This window comes from Aplidium turbinatum, chromosome 6, assembly GCF_918807975.1.
Source record: "Aplidium turbinatum chromosome 6, kaAplTurb1.1, whole genome shotgun sequence".
Classification (NCBI taxonomy): domain Eukaryota; kingdom Metazoa; phylum Chordata; class Ascidiacea; order Aplousobranchia; family Polyclinidae; genus Aplidium; species Aplidium turbinatum.
The window spans coordinates 7376597-7395635 of NC_137477.1; the positions used below are offsets into that span (position 1 = coordinate 7376597).

The 19039-nt window shown below is 38.4% G+C and overlaps 1 protein-coding gene across 1 annotated transcript; it reads right to left on the reverse strand.

Annotated features, from left to right (window-relative positions):
- Positions 1 to 357: 357 nt before the first annotated feature.
- LOC145771791 (gelsolin-like) lies at positions 358 to 17309 on the reverse strand. Its single transcript, XM_082583522.1, has 16 exons — positions 17224 to 17309; positions 16684 to 16825; positions 14336 to 14490; positions 13317 to 13481; positions 12726 to 12860; positions 11904 to 12011; positions 10962 to 11103; positions 9701 to 9844; positions 8006 to 8166; positions 6382 to 6609; positions 5756 to 5877; positions 3711 to 3844; positions 2987 to 3138; positions 2317 to 2467; positions 1703 to 1851; positions 358 to 650 (listed from the first exon to the last, which is right to left on the reverse strand). The coding sequence occupies exons 1-16, from the start codon at positions 17245 to 17247 to the stop codon at positions 624 to 626; spliced, it is 2139 nt and encodes a 712-aa protein (XP_082439648.1). The 5' UTR covers positions 17248 to 17309; the 3' UTR covers positions 358 to 623.
- Between the last annotated feature and the right edge of the window lie 1730 nt (positions 17310 to 19039).

Here is a 19039-nt window from a genome sequence, read left to right on the forward strand (position 1 = left end):
TGACTACATTTGGGAGATTCTTGTTGAAATTTGCTTTGCTATTTCAAATTCAGTCTGTATATGTGATTCTGCAGACGTTGATCTGCGTTTGCGGTGTCAACCATGATTCTTCCCAGGGGAGTTTACGTGTAGTCTACATGATTTTACGCAATAACCTAAAGTTGACTTACTGCAATGCATGTTGTGTAGTTGATACACAATATTCGCATAATGCACCGTTCAAGTATTTTTTTGACACTATTGCTTTACCTACGCCAAAACACACTACGGCGTCGGCGGCATGCTGAAGCTAGTGAGTAGCTAAAGTATTTGAAGACTGTTCTATGGTTGTAAACTGAAAGTACTCAATAATATTTCGATTGATACATTTATTCATTAACAATAGAACAAGGAGTTTATTGCTTCGCGTGAAAAATAATAATGGCTTTATAGATACGTGATATTGCGGAGAATACACAAAAGTATGCTCTGGTTTGACACCACAGCTAGGAGCTTCACTGAGTATGATGGAATCATTTATTTAGGTCGTAAGCAAGCCTCCGAAACAGTCATAAGTTTTCCATTGCCACGAATTAGAAAGCGGTTTCAGTGTTCTTCTTACCAGAACGTGCAAGACATCCAAGTTACGCCCAAAGATCGTGATTCCATCCCTGCAATAAAGTGCAATCAGTTGTTGAATCAAGAAAAGGTATAAATTTCTTCGGACAGAGATGCTTGAATTGGTTTCGATTTGCTAGATCACTTTAAGTTCAGCTTTTTCATTAGATTCCAGATCAATAAGCTTTGATCTTGCCGATTGAGTTTTAGCTGTGTAAGATTTCAAGACTAAAGGCTATTTGGTACAAAAATATTTTGTTTCGATGGAAAAATTCTTATTTTAAGATTTCTTTTCTGATTAAGTTTCTGAATGAAGAATTTAATTTAAAAAAATGCATCAAAACACATAAAAACTTCACAAAGCTAAAGTAAAAACGACTGACCTTGAGCAAGGTTCTTCAAAATTTTTACAGGTTAAAAAGTAGACTATGCTATTGGAAAAACTCAACTAATAAAATTTCTGTTGTTTTGAGGTTAGCTTCCTTTACCTTGATTTCGTTTCAAACAGTTACGATATTGCTGACTAAAACACAGTAGCGTTGACAGAGGGTAGCCTATACTTTTGGACCAGGGACGATTTTAGGGGTTCATAACCTTTCCAAAGAGCTTTTCCAATAACCTTTTCAACTACACTTTCCAAAGAGCCCGAAGGTTTGAACACTTTACCGCGTATTAATTGGAATGGTGCGTTTTACATAAACATGTTTTCTTTTGGAGCCAGAGAATCTCAATGGTATTTAACCCAAATTCTCTCAACGGCCCTGCTTAAACACATGGTGGTGCTGCTAGTCAACAATGCTGAGGTGTGGACACTATAGAGGTGTTCAATTAACCTACGTGGCGCCGCTTTCATGCGCGTATCACGAAGCCTATGTCTCTAACTTGTGACACTCCTCGGCCCTCACAAAGGCCTTCGTAAGGTATTTGAACAGCTCCAGGGTGGTGGGACTGGTGATTGCAAGGCTTATGGCTCGTAGCCAGTCACCAATCTTTTAAAATGCTGACTACCCAGACAGCCAAACAATCTGCAGACGTTGAGCCAATGTCAAAAAGAACTGATTTGTTGTTTTGGTAGTCTATTTATAAAGAAAAATAGGCTACTCACCAAGAAAAAGCCCTTAAAGCTGAGTGGTTCCTTTCCTTGCTGTATCTTATAGACCGGAGTTGAGTCATCCCTCTCGCTGGGATCAGAATTCAAGTAGTCTGCGGCAGCTTCAACAGCCTTGGTCTTCTCTTGTTCACTTGAATCACGACCTAGATGTAATCCCAGTGTAGTTAATGATTATCTTAAAACTAAAACAGCATAGCACACCCAAATTTGTGCTCCAGGCAGGGACTTAGCCTTGGGGGGCAATAACCCCCCCCCCAAAAAATATATTTTAATACTATTGCAACGTTATAGGCCTAGTAGCCTACCATTATTAATCATGTTGAATATCGTTTTTCCCAACAGTTGCTTTTTTCCCCTAACATTTTTCTTCCAGCTATGTGCCTGGTGCCAGGGAGAAACGTGCGGTAGCCTAGGCCTACTGCTAAATGAAAATAAGTCTAATAGGCTACAAACATTTTTAATTGGCTACTTAGCCTACATTATTTTGAGTCAAAAAACAATTCACTTTCATGATTACTTTGCCAGATAATACTGAACTGGTCAGTTCGGTTCGGCCTACATGGTAGGCTATGTGACACCAGTTAAACAGAATCACATTGATGCGTTACCTATCCAAACGTATATTGCATTCCATGCGTCCAATAGCATGACGTTATCGGGGTTTAGGTCGTCTTGTGTCCACTCCCCGACAACCTCCTCAACTTTGAAGTTTCCCGTCGCATCACAACACTCGAATAAACGGGGCGGCCGTGAGTCGTCCTGTGGTTCGTAACAAGCATGGTTGTCGTAACAGATTGATATTGATTGATTGATTGATTGATTGAATCTTTATCCTCGGACTGGGAAAGCTTCTTGCAGAGCTTAATCCTGGCAGTTTCGCATACTTGTAGAGGCTTTGAATCACTGACGCAGGCCCGGTCACCGAGATTGACAGAGTGAAGTTTCCGATTGTTGAAGTCTTGTTGCCGGGGAACTATTCCATCCATTAAATGCCGCTGAATGGAGAGCAGTCCTTAACGTGCGTTGCTCAAGCGCACACCCCGAGAGTCGAACCAGCGCAGCTTGATCTTGAAGCTTCTTCGTTCCAGAAGTGACGCGCTAACCAATTGAGCTATCTGAAAGACATCCGTTCAACGTTTGAATACTAGACAATTACGATCAGCTTTTGTGTTTTGTTCACAGCTTATTAGCGATCCTAGCTTAAGCCTTTATGAAAGTTTAAATCAATGCAGAAACCTGAATGGACTTTTTCCGCTTTTAACATTTATCTTACGGTACCTCTAGTCTTGGTTCTGTAGCATAATCCGCTTTTCCTCCCAATGCATCCCAAAAATCAGAAGATTCGCTTCCCTCAGCCACTTCAGTTGGGCCATCTACTCCCACCTCAGCGGCTACTTGTCCGACTGCAGTCTTCTCAGCATCTGAAGCTCCTGGTAAACAAAGAACAGACCAGTCATGGATCACGAAGTATACAGTGATCTATGCCCTAGCTAATTGGCAACCAGCCTTCAACTCCTATCAGCCCACGCTTACTGCAACAGTTCAGTTTATTTTCCTCTGTTGGTGAATAACTAAAATTATACCTAAACACAAATAATTTGCACAACAAGGATGGCAGCGAAAGAACAAAAATTGTCCATCATAAACGGCACAATTTTTTTACTTTAACTTATATAAAAATACTGTAGGTTATCATTTGTGACGGATAAGTTGTCCTTTGATAGAAAGTCTCGCCTTGAGCTTAACCTGAACAGTTTTGCTGTTGCGTAGGCCCACTTGCAGTTGTCTCAAATTATTGCAAATTTGGGTGCGAGGTTGGCAAAATAAAAATTCCGCTTTTTTTTCAATGTCATTATCAAATACATATTAAATTAAACTGCAAGTGTCATTAATTTCAACATTAGCCTACACAACGAAACTCATGAAGTAATTGATAGTTCGTAATAATTGATGCAACGAATTAAAATCGAAAATTGTAGATTTATTTAACGATAGCCTATACCTTGTCCGGCCCATAAATAGCTTCCGCTTGGTATCACCAGCAAGAAGGCGTCGTTAGAGTTGAGCTGTGCTGCATTTGGCTCCACTTCAACCGCTCTGCACCTTCCCATGAATCCACTCTTTATGTGGAATAGTCTGTAAACAACGAAATGCACCAATTTTGAACCAGGCTAATGGGCCTACATGATGGATGCTATAGAAAACCAACGTGTGACCTGACAGATTCAACAGTGTGACAAGAAAGCGGTAAACTATGTTTAAACTTAATGACAACAGATTAATGACGATTTTTCTATGTACGGTAGCAATCAGGGTCGAATTTAAATAAAAAGGGGCCCTAGGCTGTTCTCCTGTTGACGCCCCACAGCCACAGAAGGACTAATTTGTTTCAAACAAACCACCACTGATACCATAGCGAATTATTGATGGAGAAATGTATTATAAGAAATATTGGAGCAATGATGTCTGCAAATAGTTGTGATCACTTGAGCTAACTGCTTCTGCCACTCCCATCATCATCAGCAAACAACCTAACTCACATTGTAATCCTGTATTGTTTGTACACGATCTTGTAAAATTTGCACAAACGTCATAACATTTTGTTTGAGTGGCATAACTTACCAATAGTAGCCTAATACTACTTAATCTCATACAGATTTGCTGAAAATAGTCTCAATAAAAAAGTTTTTTATATTATAAGCAGAATGTTTTTGAAAATTTGAAGCAGAAACTGTTTCCAAAATGAATATCAAGCGTTGTGGATACTGTAAACTTTATTTCCTTTCGATGTGTTTTCGAACAGGTATTTCAAACAACCGAGTCAAACTACTTTGTAGACAGTATTTGTTAAAAAATTGCTTTTATCCGGCAACTTTATTAATCGAGGACAAAGAGCGTTAGACGTAGACTTTGCAAGTCTGGGCTTTAATAAATTGGTGTTCACCCAAACTCTTCCAGCCGAGCCACCTTAGTCCAAGTTGCCCATCTTAGCCGAGAAGAGTATATTTAGTCGTTATTAAAACTTCTAGTCTATTTAAAAATCAGAAATTCAACAGAGAACGTTAGTAGGCTTATTGTACAAATTTGTGTGTATTTTATTGTCAAGCCTACAGGCTCCGAATGCATGCTGTAGGTTAATTCAAGGATGCTCACAGAAAAAGCTAAGCATGATAATTAGCAAACTAACTTTGGTCATACTTTTTTTAATTCTAGGACACACAAGATTATTTCTTTTCAGAAATAAATGATCAGTTCAGTTGTTTTGTTTTTTTTATTTCTGACCATTACAGATGCATCCACTGATCTTTCCGCTTATCGTGGCATGCTTTCGGTGTGTCTACCTATGCAATAGTTGCAAAATAGAATGCTGCTCAGCAAGGTCACATTTATAGGCATTATAAAAGGGGGCGTTGCCTAAAACGTCACGCTCGAATGCAGCATAAAGTGGCACGTCACACTGACGTCATTGCTTACGCGCCAAGGTTGTTTTTTGCTGATATAGATGCGCTTGGATGAGAAACGAACAGACTTTTTATGGTTTCCTGCTCAAGCTCGTGATTTTCAGCAACAACCAATGACATCAGTGATGACTACTTGTGGCTTAAAGCATGGGCGACGCCTGATAAAAACAACTGTGTTCGCTTTAAAAAATTTAAATATTTGGAATTTTTACATAAGGCATTTGCAAAAATGTAAAAAAAAGGAAAGGTTTGAACAAAAGAATAACTGTGTGATTTTGCAAAACTCTAAAGAGTCCTTACGTCATCACTTACGCAGTAAAAAAAGAGATGTGAAGTAACCCACTCAGTGTTAGTGTACCCCAAGCACTGTAATCTCGAATAACCTAGTTAAGACATGATTTACACTCATAAACATGCTTCTTCCTGAAATGAACATAGCGATGAAAACGATTTAAGTTAGGAATATAAAAATAATCCAGGCCCTTCTACAGAAGATTGAATAACTTATTTAACAGAAAGTTCTAGAAGCGATTGCTTGAAGCAATCCCTGAACATCTCATTCTGTGTTCTATTTCTTTTCACTAACCGAGTGTCTCCAGCATCTGTTTGTCCTCCAGAACGGGATGTCCCTCCCTTGTTGACTATCATTGGTTTTCCTCCAAATAACATCAACATGTGCGGAGGCTCTTTGCCTTGCGTGACTCGGATCTAAAAAAAAACAAAAAAAACGTGATCGATGATGACTGATTATAATAATATATTGAGTCGCCATCTCCGCCTGAAGCAGACAGCGCATCAACACGGCTCATCTGCCTTCATGAGTCACGGTTTTGAACTAACTAGTCCAGTGTGGCCAAATTGAGTTCGGTCCATACCTAGATGTTGCCATGCCATTGTCTTGGTGGCCTGCCTCGTGATTATTTATTGTTATTGATTATTTGTAGAAATCTTTATTTTCCGACAAAGAAAGCCTCTGTAAAAGCTTAGATATAAACTTTGCATACTCGTAGTCGAACGGATTTGACTGGTACAGGCCTTGTCTGTGAATTATTCCTTTCATTAAGTGCAGCTTAGTGGAAAGAGTACGTAAAATACGTTGTTACATTGCTAACGCCGTAATTTCAACCGTGGTTAGGCTACTTGGTTTTGATGTTTCCTCTTTGGCAGAGCCAGTTGCTTATCCAATGAACCCATAAAGGCTATAAAAATCACCTGAGTTGCAGCTCCTCCACACTCGTCTTCATCAGTCTTGATGGTGAGAATGGGAAGAGCAGTTACTTCATCCCGAGATGCTTTGGACCCAATCCAGTAATAAATCAGGTACTCTTGTCGTCCGCGAGGGGTGTAGGAGTATAGCACAATGTAGCAATCTCCACCATAGAACTGACCATACGTTCCTTCATCCACTGAACTTTTTTCGCTTCCTTCTATTCTCCATATCTAGAAAACATGACTATATTTATAGAAGCAGGGATGCAATGACAAAATTAGAAAGAAAACTTTAGGAGGACAAAAGCAACTGCGAGGGGGGAATATTTTAGTATTTGTAATAAAGAGTTTGTTTAAAGTTATAGCTATAAAATGAAACCAAGAATTTATGAAACTTCATTCAAAATACTGTATAATACAATGTTATTACAAAATTGTAGTCTAATAGTATTAAAACATATTTTATCTGGGGGGAGGGGCAACAGTTTTGTGAGGGGGGGGGCAATTGCTTTCATGCAATTAAACAACTAAAATTTAACATTTTCTTTATTTAATAAAGGATAAGTGCGCATAATTACAGACTCCGCAAATCAAGATGTTTTAACTACTACAATAAAGTTCATATGTTGCGGATTAAACTGCTTATCATGATCATTTCTTACGTCTGTATTCTCTAGTAAATAACGTTTCAGATAAGTAACTGATGAAATGTCAGAAATAAAATTATTAATCATTTTCAACGTCTTGTGGTGGCCTATGGTTTAAATTCAGAAGGCAAGGTGTTTGTTTTATTGTTATAGCCTACGATATATTGTTTTGAAAACTTGGTTCGTTAGATGGCGCTATCGAGACAAAACTTAACTTGATGCGTTCTGCTGGTGCAAGGCTAAACTATCACAAGCACAAGATGTATAAAGTGACAATCTGCTTTTATTCCGACATTTCGTAAATCAGACACGACTGCCTTCAGGGGGCTAGGCCAGGTAGTGACTTTCCTGTCTAGCATGGCAAAACACATGACCATGTTGCTAAAGTCAAGTAAACATGCAAAATGAAAATTCAACTTTTGGACAAAAAATTATCGCGCGCAAAACTTTGAAATTAGAAAAAAAAGTTTAAATGTTAACTATCAAGAAACTTAAATAACAGCAGAGCAGAGAATGAACGGTATTGGTATGAGTCATGATGAATCGAATTGTGACTTGATTGTACAGATATTTCATCTTGTTTTTAAAATAAACCTTGAAAATGTATCCACCCAAAGCTAGTTGTTATATGGAGGTGGTCAAGGAAAGGTGTATCTCAATGCATACTTTAAAGCGAAGTAGTATTTACACAAATTGTATCTACTGTAAGCTATAGGCCTACTTGATGCTTGTTTTTCTTTCAGTTGCTTACACCGCACTCCTAAATGGGCAAAACTTTCAAAAAAGTACGGTCAGATTTTCGTTTGACAACATCTATTTGTAAAAACAAATCCAGACCGAGCAGTATTGAAGTGAACTGTATTTACGTTAGATGTTTTTCACAACACGACAAAGCATTGCAGCAAGCTAAAGTATAATTATTGCCTAGTTGTTGATCACAAAACACTTAATTTAGTAGCTAGGCCGCCACAAAATCGCACCTTGACTGAACCTGATCCATCATCTGGAAGTTGGTATTTAGCAGCAAGGTCAGGCTTATCGTGCAGCGTGCTTGCGTCAAAGTCAACTTTCGCCACTTTAGCCACCTTGTTTATGGACCAGACTTTTCCGAGCCCTTTTTGAGAATCCTCATCTTGCCAATCTGTTGCAAGTCAATTGTAAAACTCAGCAAAAAACATTGGTGGTACGAAAAAATAGAAAAATTATTAGTGAGTTGAAATTGTTTTTAAAACAATTTTACTTAGCTTGTGGTAGCATCCGCAACACAAATAATTTAGTGGTTTACGCCGGGAAGGAGGTTACTCAAAACAAGCATCACCATGACTATAGTGTGGCACATCGCTCATCAAAAAAAAAACTTTGAAGTTTTTTTTCTGCTTTGACACAAAATTATTAAAAAAATTAACTTATTTCCTTTTCGAAATGATTCAGGCTCACGAATGTTCAGCACATATCCCAAACAGTCCAGAGTGCTTCGCTGACGTAGTGAGTATAACATACGATAAGTTGCAGACCTGGCTCGCATGCCAGCGGTAAAAACATTGAAGCCAACCAAGTTTTAATTGAAAACTGGGTTAAAGGAAACTGTATAAAGCCACAAAAAATAGTCTTGCATGAGACAACCTTGTGGTCGAATAAGGTTTGTGATATCGAAGCACACCGCTAATGTTTTTTCGACGTCGATATGATGCAAATAAAATAAGCTTACATAACGCTTGTACATCGTTGCTGTTATTCACAGCAGGAAATGATCAGCTTCCGTTTATTTGCGTGCGCTAGTGCGCTACAACCCAGAGAACGTTAACATCTACGTCCTACATGGATGTCGCTTTCACGAAAGGTCGGTCTTGAATCCATCAAGCAAGCCATTTTTTAACTTGATGTAAAACACAAGATTGATTGATTGATTCAACCATCTCCGTGCTGGTATGGAGGTATTCCACTCAGCTAATGAAGATTGGGCACTACCAGGGCCATTAACAGGACAATTGGGCCCGGTAGCCTACCAATGTGATCCTCGGGGCCCAAACAAGACAGTTCTAAGAAAAACGAATTACATCCTGAGAATACAAGGTGGTTTCTTCAACTTCTCGAACCGCTTAGAAAGGGTATGGGACCCTGAAATCAGTGTCGTGCTGTGACCATTGTTGAGTTTTCACTCGTTTCAGCAGGCTTTAAACACACACCAAGTTCGCGATTTGCTCAATAGCTGCTCAGATCATATCAAAATAAACTGATGTGATACGATTTAAAAAGTCACAGTGTAAATTAAGCATGCGTTTGAAACTTTCTAAAAAATGTGAACACCCATAAAACTGGCCACCGTACGCCACTGCCTGAAATCATTCCGGCCTGGGTCCAAAAGTACCTCCTGGACCTCCTGTCAACGTTACTGAGCATTGCCTACTCCATGCGAGTGTAACGTTGCGGACCAGACAGCAAGTGATATGATCAATGAGTGTCCACTAAATAGTGAGGACATCTCTCGCCCACCAAATAGTGAGGATTGTCTGCTTAAGAGACCTTAGAGTGTCTCATTTATCACGCTGCTCTGAGATGTTAAAATCCTTAACCTTTGGCCCCACAGGGGCCACAGTTCAAGTACAGATTAAACTAAAGAGAAAATAACCTTTCATAGAAAAATCCTTGTCAACAGACAGAACTGGAATACGTACTTTTAAACAAAATCTTGAATAAAGGCGTTTCCCCAAATTGTGACATGACAGATATCCTTGTGTACTTGGGCAGATTTTCTTTTGTGATAAAAGAATCGGCAGTCTTCATTGCGCCTCGCCTTTCACCAGCAGATGCTTCTTTGCCTAAATCATAAAATATTTGAAAAATTGATTTTAAAAAAAGTAACCACAACAGTTATGTCCAAAGTATTCGGACGCATTGAATGGAAACACTATTCTACGTTAACCGATGCCAAATATTACCGTCAATAGGTACGTAGTGTGAGGCTAAATAAAAGTGATAAAATTTAAATCTATAAAACATATGTAGAAGTTGGTGTGAAAACTTGCCGCTACTCGGGAAGGCATAATCGGATGGAGCTACTTTTGTTTCTACTTCATATTTAGGCCTACAAACGTTTATCTTGGCTACAAATGTGTCTATAACATAATGATGAAAGAGAGCCTGAACAAGAACAAGCTATACAGGCTTGCAAAATTTGCAAACTTTAAATCATTTGAACATCTGACGACGTTAGAAAAAGGGTCCGTTACTGTTAACATTCTAGCAAAAGACAAGATAAGTATATAATTCATTGAATTAACATCTTACGGAAACACATCTAGCAACCATGATCGAACAACCATTAGTTTACGAGATAAACACTAAAACCTGGCCATAGAATCAACAAGAACGAAAGAAAAAATATGAGCTGTAAGGGAAAAAAGCGTGGGTTTCGAAAACTCGAAATTAAAATTCTTTCCATATCGGTTTTATAGTCAGAATCTAGTATTTACCAGTTGTTTACGAACGTTTCTCGAATGATTCAACTGTACAGTTGATTGACACAATCCAGAGACTTCATGCAAGTGTTTAATTAAAGTTTCAATTTCAGATTTTCATGCTTCACACATATGTTCATAAAAAATATATTGATTGAAAAAGATTGAAAGCGAAAAGTCGCACCATCAGAATTCAGAAGATAAACAAGTATCACGCTTGAAAATAGTTTTAGCTCTTACATGGACCCAACCGTAAAGGCGTAAGCCCACACTAAAACTATATTATCAACTTATAATATCCGTAACATTGTCACGCTGACAAACGTTGCAGCAAGTGTTAACGCTTTACAAGCCGACAAATGATACATAAGCTTCTACTTTATTGTATACACTATACAGTATATTATGATGGCTATGAGGGCGATGAGACTATTATGATGGCGAGTTGCAACACAAGTTATGGCCTACAATTGCTCACCTTTCCAGACGTATATTTGGGCAGTTTCCGAGTTGCATATGATGTATACGTTGCCACTTTCCATTTGGTTTTGCCTGAAAGGTGGCTTGTCTGACACCAATGTGGTTTCCAATGCGCCACTGTCATCAGAGACTTTGAACAACTATTGCAGAAAACGTTCACTTAAAACAACTGCTTCAAACAGCGACCGATGAATTTAAATGACTAGATATTGAGTTTCGTTGAATAAATTGAGTCGTTCGTTTATTTAATCGATTACTAGTTGAACAAAAAAAATTATAGATTTGTTGAAAAAATCTATTTTTTTCTAGGATGTTTTATGTTACTAAATGAGAAGCTGTCCATATACTGTACAAGATTAACACATGACTTAACGGCTAAAAATTTTTATTTGAATAAGACCCTTCTGATGATCCGTTTGAGGTGAAACAGGCTGTTAAGAATTCAGATAGTAATAACTATATTTGACTTAACGGCTATGTATGCTTGCTAAGCAAGTTTGCAAAAACGATTACTGTGAAATAATAGTACTCAGTTTCAAGGTGTTCACAAAGTTATACAGTATATATAGCCTATTCTAATATTCCAAAACAAAGCTTCGTTCCTAAACTTTTCATTAAACCGATTCTTCTGATTTGGTGTGATATTGTTTACTTTATTCTAATATTCTTTGTAAAATTAATGCATGGGATTGGCGGATCACAACAATGTTTTAACTCACCGATTTAAGCCTGTAGGCCACATAGGACGCAACCAAATCCAATTAGCATACTTTGTAATCGATTTTATGGATATGTTAGGTAGTTAAGTCAAAAATCAACTGGATTTAAATGTGATTGTCATAAGCGGCGTCCAACACAAACAATACCAGTCTGCGCTTTTACTGCACCAGCATTCTTTTTTTTGCATTTTTTTAGCAACAACAGGAATTGGCTGCGGTACCTTAATGCTCTTTCCAGAGGATTTAACTTGAGCAAAAGCTGCTGAACGTGACCCTTCCGGCTCTCCCTCAGCAATAGGCTCGGCGGGGGAGCCAAGAAATTGTTCCAACTGAAACAAAAATTTCAATCCTCCAATAGTCTCAGTATTTTTCTTTTTGTTGTATCATGTGATCATTCTAAGATGTCAAACAAACGACATATTGCAAAATGCATTTATTGCTTGTATCGGTTGAACAGCAGCTTAGTTGATTACAAATTAAAACGAAAATCTGATGGTAAACAAAATATGTAATAATTGAGTGACGGAAAGCAAAGAAGGCTTATCGTCTTTCGTCTTTAGTGGCACTTAGTTTAATTTTGTGGTATTTAAGCTTACATCCTGATGGTGTAGTTTTTAAAAGTACAGGAAGGCAAGAAAGATTATATTCGTGTTGAGATTCAACTAAGTGATTGTCGTTTGCCGTTTCAAAGCAAAGCCACGTACTCTTAGAACGGGTCGAACCAAGTACTTCACTATCAGTCGTACCCTCTTACCGCATAACCAAGCATCAACTTAAAACTGATATTATGTTATCAAGGCACAGTTGTATGCTGACGATAGGCAAGAAGAAGAAGAAGGTCGCTGTGTTTTGTTGATGACATCAAAGGTTGGCCGCTCTCTGGTAGCCTCTGGGGGTATCGGGAAAATTTTGACTTGGGATGGTGAATGGACAGATCTTTAGCCCCGGACAACGATAAGTTTTAAGATAAAAACTGTCCAGCACCAAATAAGCGCTTTGACGATTTGACATTAAAAATGAGTTCTCATGATCTTGCTTGTTACCTTTGAAGTGGACCCAGAAAGTTGAATGACCTTTGCCTTTCCACCTCTTTCGTCATCATTGATGCCTTTGGCAACAACTGTTGCTTGTAAACTTTCGAATCTGTTACTCTTCGGGCCAGACCAGGTGTAAATTTTCTATGAAAATAAGCTAAATCGCATCAAAGTACAATAAACAATAGTGAGGAACCTGCTGCTAATAAAAAAATGGTAATAAATTTAGCAGTTTATTATACTTATACATGTTGAATCAGAAAGTTAGTAGTGAAAGTTTGTTGGTAGTAACAATAAAATTGGTAATTTACAAAAGCACGACAATGGCCAACGCTGAAAGCTTCGCTTCGTGTGGTTATCAAGCTATGCCTAAAGAGCGGCAACATGAAAGGGACACTGCTCAAAACACAGTAAGAATAGACCTTAATAAGGAATTAGATTCTCCGATCATTGGGCTCACAGTGCAACGTATTAGGCTATGTGATCATGTGAACTCTTGACCATTATGTCAATCTCTGGCTAAAAGCTGTATGTATTCATCCACTTGGGACATGGCGTTTGTTTACCCAAGATGAACTGCCGTATCCTGTTCCTACTAACCTCTCCCATATCAATTATGAAACAATCTGACTTGTTGATGCTTTTCCAATCCATAGGGACAACATCAGCTCGAACCTGTCGTCGTCCACGCACCCACAGCATACGCTTAATGTCGCTAAAGTCGTTGATTTCAACGTGATTGAAACCTGAGGCAACGCCCCCTTCCTAAAAAGAAATAAAAATCGAGTCAAGTGTTACGAAATTTACTTAAACCAGAGATTTTGCTTTGACCTTCTGGTAGCAATCTTGGTAAGGCAAAGCCAAAAGCCAGGGATATCTAAAGAAGGGGATACGAAGGCTTTTATTACGTCTGACAATAGAAGGGCTTTTGTTTATCTTAAATAATCTGTGTTTATCGTAAAATGACAATTGGCACCGATAGTAGTTTAATAAATCTTGTTATGATAACTTGCATTGCGCTGTTAGCATCAGGCCTGGATGCTCACTGCATGCTCATGGTTACTTGTTAATTCAACTACCCATATAGTTGCTTTACATCTAGCCTACTGCAAAGGCTTTGTTAAAAAAAACAGCTTACTGGTAACTTTTCAACTGTCTTTGTAAACAAGTATTCTTTAAATATGCTCTATGTAACATTTGCTAACCGTCTTCTGTAGCTCATTGTACCAGCTGCACTACAAAACTTTCTACGATTTTAAAAAGAACCACATGTTTAAAGCACTACAAACTACCGCCCTGGTAGTGTCATGAGAATAAGGCAATTGCTGCGAGCCTTCATATCCCCTTCTCTAGATATCCCTGCCAAAAGCATATCTGCATAATTTCAAACATAATCCTCATATTTAAAGTAGGTTTCTGGGCATTCAATTACGTAAATCTCTTTTTTGTTGCTGAGTGATTCCTAAATCGTATTGCAAGTGATGCCAAATAATTTACGAGCACGTTTTATCAGCAGAATCCTTCGAATAAAAGCAATGCTTAAAATTAAACTTTGGCTTCTTCGCTTGATTGTGAAAGTTATTGGAAGTTTTGAATTGCACTGAACTGTGCTTTTTCACCTGATATTTGATGGCCGGTTTGAAGTATCCCATGAACAAAGGGGACTCGTACGATTGGGTTTGTCTGTGCTGGACGGGTACTCCACCATATTCGTCATCCAACTTGGTAGCTTGTATTGCGCATGCGCCGTACTCATCCTGACTACTGTCCTTCCCTGAAAATCAGAAGCACTTCACATTGATATAGTTTTATTGACGTGACCTGGTTCATGTAAAAGTAAGTTTCTTCCAACCAACGAGTGCAGAGATTTTCAATCTATAACCGAAACGCTTGTAATTTTCTCTCATCTGATGTGTTTCATTCAATCTGTTTTTGCAAGATTCAAATTTTTCTTGTCAAAATACGGTGTAGATAAAAAGCATGCGTTGGTTTAAAAGTCTCAAAACAATCGCAACATTTGTGATAAGAGTCAGATCCACGACACACCGACACACGGTACTGTTGCCAACAAACTTCAATGTTTAGATTTAGAGAGAAATTGAACACTGTCTCTCCGCCGTCGTCGTAAAAATTATACGCCAAGCCTGGAAGTAGCTATACGTCTATAATGTCAGCTACACTGCAAATGTAGCAGATATCTACTGTATGTGCCTAGCTAATAGCTATGAGTGAATAAATATATCGGTTGTTTCGGTCTATGCACTAAAATTAATGAAAATGACCAAAGACAAGAAACAAATAGTAGTCAGCAGGAAACGCAATATTATGTTACCCTCAGTTGGATACAGCAGTTAATTTGATAATGGGCGTTGGCAATTTATATCAAGCAGGAAAACTATTTCTATATAAGGCTCGTAAATGGGCTTCCCAATTGGAATAGTAGCCGTTTATGCTTTTTCAACGTTGTGGAACATCTACTAAAACTTTAAAATGTTATGATAAACCATGTTCACCGGTTCGTCATTGAAAGCAGTAAGTATACACTGCTTGCCCGTCTCCCACATGCGTCGTTTTTACATTGACTCAACGTCTGCAGACGTAAAACGACGTAAAAATGTAAGATGATGTAATGTGAGACAATGCAAAAGGACGAGTTTTGCTAGAGACAGAAATTGCTGCCTTCTGTATGTAGTCTTGCTTGAGGTAAATGAAATGTTATTTTCGTTTGGCACTGAACCAATGCAAATTGCTGAGTATAAGTGAGTGACAAAAATAGGTTCACTGACACACTTCATGCTTACAAATATGCGACTGCAATAAACGCTCATTTAACACGTTTCTACCTCTTTCTATGACTTTGCTATGTTGACGTGTAGGATATTGTTTTCACTGTGATGGTCGGAAATAAAAACAACTGAATTTAACTTAATGTCACTAAAGTTCAAATTTTGAAACAGAAAATAGAACAAACTAAACTGCTATTGCGTTAAATCACTCTCTATAGCAGTGGTTCCCAACCTTTTTTGGTGTCGGGGTCGAATTTCAAACTTCAGAGTACGTATGGAGCCGCATGAAAACACTCAAGTAATTAACGTGTGCTTTAGCGGATAGCCTATGTGTGCTTTAAGCGTGCTTTGTGCTAATTGGTATTGGTTGCAAATTATTGGGCTTGTCTTTGTGTTGATTTGCCTGTTTTGGGCTTGTTTCTTAGATTCACTTTCTTGTTTTCAAAAAAACAACCTGACATCACTGTGTAAGATGTAAAATGAAAATTTCACTGACAATGCAACCTCTACGACACAACGACAATACAGTTTGTAAACAATTTTGACTTCGCAAACAATTTTGACAAGTCATAAAATAATCGCCCTAGTTATTATAAATAGATTTTTTTTGATTTTTTTGTGGGATTTTCAGGGGTCAACGAGAGCCGCAAGAAGGCTAGCGTGGAGCCGCATGCGGCTCCAAGAGCCGCGGTTGGGAATCACTGCTCTATAGTACTCTTCTTCGTTTGAACCTTCTTCGCCACTCCAAGGGTCGAGAGGCTCTGCCTTTTACCACCCTTGAGCAGTGGCGGCGATGCGGTCTAGATGTTTGGGCAGGTGTCGAGCAGCCATTCAAGCAGCGTTTCGTTAAACAGAAAAACACACAACTTGAACTTGTGTAGGTACCTTTAGTAAATAGCAGTACTATAGAGCAGCGTTTCAAAAGATTATTTGTTGTGGCATAAAAACCATTGCTCAATCAGTCAACTCTAGTTGTTTGATGAGCGGCTTCTACAAAACGGTTACGGTACATTCCGTTTTGATACACTGAATAAAACTTTAAGGACGATAGGTTATCATCAGACAGCAGACAGCGTCATTTTTACATTGACTCAACGTCTGCAGATGTTAAATCCATGAAAAAATGACGGATTTTGGTGTGTGGGTATGGTGCAAGTAGTAATAGTATCTGAGAAACCCACCGATCCACATGTGCAAGTCATACGCAACCTTGCCGGAAGAGTCCTTTGTTTCATTCATAACAATGTAGGAATCTCCACTGAAGAAATATCCATACAGTGTTCTAGGCACTGGGACCATTTCGAACTTCTCTATTCTCCACACCTAAACAATATTTTGATATTTTTTCGATTGGAAATGTAATGTTTCCCAAACAGCAAAATCCGTCATTTTACATTGATTCAACGTCTGCAGACGTTGAATCTATGTAAAAATAACGGATTTTATTGTCTGGGTGGTAGAGAGGAGTGTTGCTCAAAGTCCGCATAAAACGCAGTGGGTTAAAAATGCTAATATAGTTGCTTTGTTGAATTTGGTTGTCAGAATTAAAAAATTTAAACGCCAATATAACGCAAACTTGCAGCTAGAACATGTTTTCGTAACGCAAAAAAAAGCAAATTTATGAAACAAGCATAAAAAGACAAAAATTGTGTCACAAAAACGGCCCTGGGGTTTACACTTGTTGGGTTATTATGCTATGCACTTTTTATTATTTAAATTACCTGAAGTTTTGGACTGGAAGGCATTTTCACTGGTTGGTTGGCGAAGAATGAAGCAAAAGGACAATGTTTATATTATAAATCCCTTAAAGTACGAAAATCAAATATAAAATGTGTACAGAAAATATTCGTTAAAAATTCCATCCTATTTGTGTTTATAAAAACCTGGTCATTTCTTGGAAGAAATGCATGGAAAGGCGATATGTTGAAATTTTAAATTTTCAGACTGCATACTCTCCCAATGTTCTGTGCACCAACCCAGTAGCGTTTACAAGGCCGAAGGGGTCCAGAGGGTCTTTTTGGTCTCGGGCCCAGGATTATTTTTGGGGGCCCAGAACCTTTCCAAGGGGCCCGGAAATATGAATAAACTGCAGCGCATTCTTTGGATACGGTTCATTTCTCTTGCAATGTTTTGATTTAAAGTCCAAGGAGCAAGGACCTCATTGGTACCGGCCCCAAAATATCCTCTCAACGGTCATGTACCGACCCAAGGATAGATATGTGGACCTAACAACGCTCGATGAACAATTAACCCATTGGCTTCTGTACCTGGATATAACAACGTGACCTGCATGGGCCTCAAACGCAAGAAGATCAAGTTACAGAACCACTGGACTATGTGACTGTTTTGTTTTTCTCAAACAAAAATTAACACTGAAACTGTGCAAGACAATTGGTCAAAACTAGCCAACTTAACTAACTAACTAACTAACTTGCATCTAAAATTTTTCAAAACGCCCACTTGTTTGTATTAGACTAAATTAGAGCATATTTCTTCACTTAATTTCCTTTGTGGTAGCTTTCTAGCTTGTAAATTTATTCTTTTTTCCAGTGGTTTATGGTCTGCAGACGTTGAAACAATTAAAAAAGAGATTTGTTAGCGTTAGCTGAGTTGCAGACATATTAATCAGCTGACTTATAGCAAAAGACTGAACCTGAATGCAATGTTTTCAAGAGTAGTTAAAATGTAAAATATTGTCAACTGAAATGGAAGTTAGATTGAGCATTGCTGCAAAATCAGTCAGCAGGTAGCATTCAACTTCAACAATTGGGTAAAAAATTTGCAATAGCAATTGTTCAACCTGGATTGAAAACCATGGGGTCAAATATTCCTTTCTGACTGAAGCAAAACTTTTAGACAAATTAATACAAAACAGATGCTGCTTTAGTTTTGTCGAATAGACTAACTTCAAAATGTATAATGAATTTGTATGAACTTAAACCTCAACTAAGCTGGGCCTGCTGAACATCAAATCAGTTGTAACATGTGCGTTTTGCTTCAGTGGTAACAAAAGCATTTGAAGTTAAGCTCTGGAAAACACCAGAAAACTGCAACTTGACACAGCTTCGATGAACCCTTTTTGCTTGTTATACAAGCCTGCAGGCAATACAAAATGCCTATTGCTACCTTCTGCTGTTGATCATTCGCTAGCTGTAATCAAATCAATCGATTCTTCGCCTCAGCTCAGATGCTTCGTTTGACTGGTACGTGCCGCATGATAAGAGAAAAAATGCGCAATGGCTTGTTACATTGCTGTGCGCTTGGACTCAACAAAGTAACTCGTCCGGCACCAGCTCAGTGGCCGAGTGGTTTCGTCTTCGGCTCTGGTGCTGGTAGATCTGAGATCGATTCCAGGTCGGGTCAAACCGAAGACTTTAAAAACGGTACCGATTGTGTTCTATCCTGCATAGCGCAGTGAGAATGAGTCGGGTAATAATGTGACAACATCGTAAGCCTGATATAAATTAAAAATGAGCCCTGTCGCTAAAAGATCTTAGCTGTTGTAGAGCGACAATAAATAAAACCATAACATTATTA

Excerpts from the sequence above, each read along its gene's own strand:
- LOC145771791 (XM_082583522.1), bottom strand. The coding sequence starts at position 17,247 with ATGCCTTCCAGTCCAAAACTTCAG. Across the intron at positions 8,167-9,700 it reads ATTCAAGATTTTGTTTAAAA|ATTGGCAAGATGAGGATTCT; the intron begins GTACGTATTCCA and ends GACTTGCAACAG. Across the intron at positions 3,845-5,755 it reads ACAGATGCTGGAGACACTCG|ACTATTCCACATAAAGAGTG; the intron begins GTTAGTGAAAAG and ends CGTTGTTTACAG.